General features: G+C 46.1%; 1 protein-coding gene across 1 annotated transcript in view; it reads left to right on the top strand.

Annotated features, from left to right (window-relative positions):
- Nucleotides 1-1,840, top strand: part of leng9 (leukocyte receptor cluster (LRC) member 9) — a 10,770-nt gene that overhangs the window by 7,306 nt on the left and 1,624 nt on the right. The window contains exons 5-7 of the mRNA XM_008285825.1: nt 19-345; nt 417-582; nt 1,389-1,476. Coding sequence (XP_008284047.1) covers nt 19-345; nt 417-582; nt 1,389-1,476 — 581 coding nt within the window. The remainder of the gene's footprint in view (nt 1-18; nt 346-416; nt 583-1,388; nt 1,477-1,840) is intronic.

The raw sequence follows: 1,840 nt of genomic DNA, 5'->3' as shown, positions 1-1,840 counted from the left end.
ATCTCTTTCCAAACTCAGAGGTGAACAAGAAGCCTCGCATGCGGACAGCCGACGACGTCATCTCTCGGATCCTGTGGGACCCGTCGGTGGACGCCGGCGAGTTCGTGGTCGGCTACGTGGACCGCTTCCTCGGCGTCCTCGAGCGTCCCTTCAGCGACTTTAACTGGGACACCGACCCCTGCGACTGCGACTACGCCTCCGAGCTGGCGCTGCCCCGACACCGGATCCAGTACTTCACCCACAGAGGCCACCGGGTCTGGGACCGGCACACCAGGACCGACCGGGTGTTTGGATCCACCGGGCAACCTGTGGCTCCCCCCTTTGGACGGGAGGAGGAGTCAACGGGTGAGCCTCTGCCGCTGCGCCTCACACTCATCTGGTACAGAACCGGCTCTGACCGACGGTGTTTGTTTCAGGGGAAGTGAAGTCCGAGGAGCCTCCAGAGGAACCTGAGCAGCTTCCACCTGCCGTCGGAGAGCAGGACGGGAGGGAAACCGCGGAGCTGGCTCACACTGAGAACAAACATCTGGAGGAGCAGCAGAACCAACAGGACTCCAAACAACCGGAGGAGGCTGCAGACAGGTCGGTGTTCAACCATCTGTAAAAACAATTATCAGAGAAAGAAACGTCACATTTCTACCTCGCCAATAAACTTTGAGAAGTAAACAAAGATCAGCTTAAAACTGTGAGATGTCCCACTTTAAAAATTCACCAAAAATTGGGCGCTGACGTAAAACAGATTCTGTGAATAACAAAATATTTTGAGCTCCTCGTCGCATCTGAGAAGCTACGAGTGACTCAGCTGTGACCGATAGTCATATGACAAAAAATCAATAAGTTTTAAGGCTTCTAGGTTTAACTTGATTTAAACGAGCTTGTTAACCTGCAGCTCCACGTGTGAGAGAAACCAGTTGATCGCAAACATCAGCTGCATGAAGATGTTTCAGCTCCGAAAAGGATGAAAAACTGTCAGCAGGGTCGGATTTCAATGAAAAACCTGCCGTGGATGACATTAAAAATGTTCCAAACATCATTTTTCAGCATTTTTTAAATGTTCTGCTCTCCTACAAAGTCACTCTGGAACCATAAATTCTTTCCAGTTAGTGTTTTTCACATCATTTGCTAAAAAAATTCTGTATTTTTACCAATATGTGTTTCAGAAAAAACAAATATTGCATTATTGTGTTTCTTATTAGACATAAATCTGTAGTTGCTCCGTTAATTTCTCAGTATTTGATGAAGAAAAATGTCCATAATGTGAGTAAATGAAACCAAAAATGAGTCTGAAGTAAAAAAAAATAAAAAATAAGTGGCAGAAGAAATGGGATTAGATGTTTGGAAATATGTTTCGCTGAGCCTCAAAGTGACGTTTCCTGTTTTTATTTCAGACTTCAGGCTTCAGCGGAGCAGAAAGCGGATGACGAGGAAACTCCGGCGGAATGGGAGGAGAGCTGGGAAACCAACGGAGACGCTGAGGTGAGCTCACATCACACTGGAACACTTTATTGATCTTATAGCTGCAACCATTAACCAGTCAGGGAGCTGCTGATGACAGCAAACTGAACATCTGTGGACAAAACAAGACAGTCAAGGAAACTCTAATCCAAACTATACAGCTGATCCAGAAAATAATCAACAACGATAACAACCATCAGTCAGACTCTCGTGGTGCTTAAATCTGTATTTTGGCCTCTTCAGGGCAACAACTAGCAGGTATTGTAGTTAGTGGCTCATCTGCTGATTGTTTTTTAGATTATTTTTATGGTTTATGGTGAAAATGTCCGTCAGTGTCTCCATCTGGAGCTGCAGCGATCAATCGATTAGACGTCTGCTGGTCAAT

This window comes from Stegastes partitus, unplaced genomic scaffold (assembly GCF_000690725.1).
Source record: "Stegastes partitus isolate 25-593 unplaced genomic scaffold, Stegastes_partitus-1.0.2 Scaffold418, whole genome shotgun sequence".
NCBI lineage: Eukaryota > Metazoa > Chordata > Actinopteri > Pomacentridae > Stegastes > Stegastes partitus.
The sequence above is the reverse complement of the archived record's forward strand: the minus strand, read 5'-3'. Positions and strand labels throughout refer to the sequence as shown.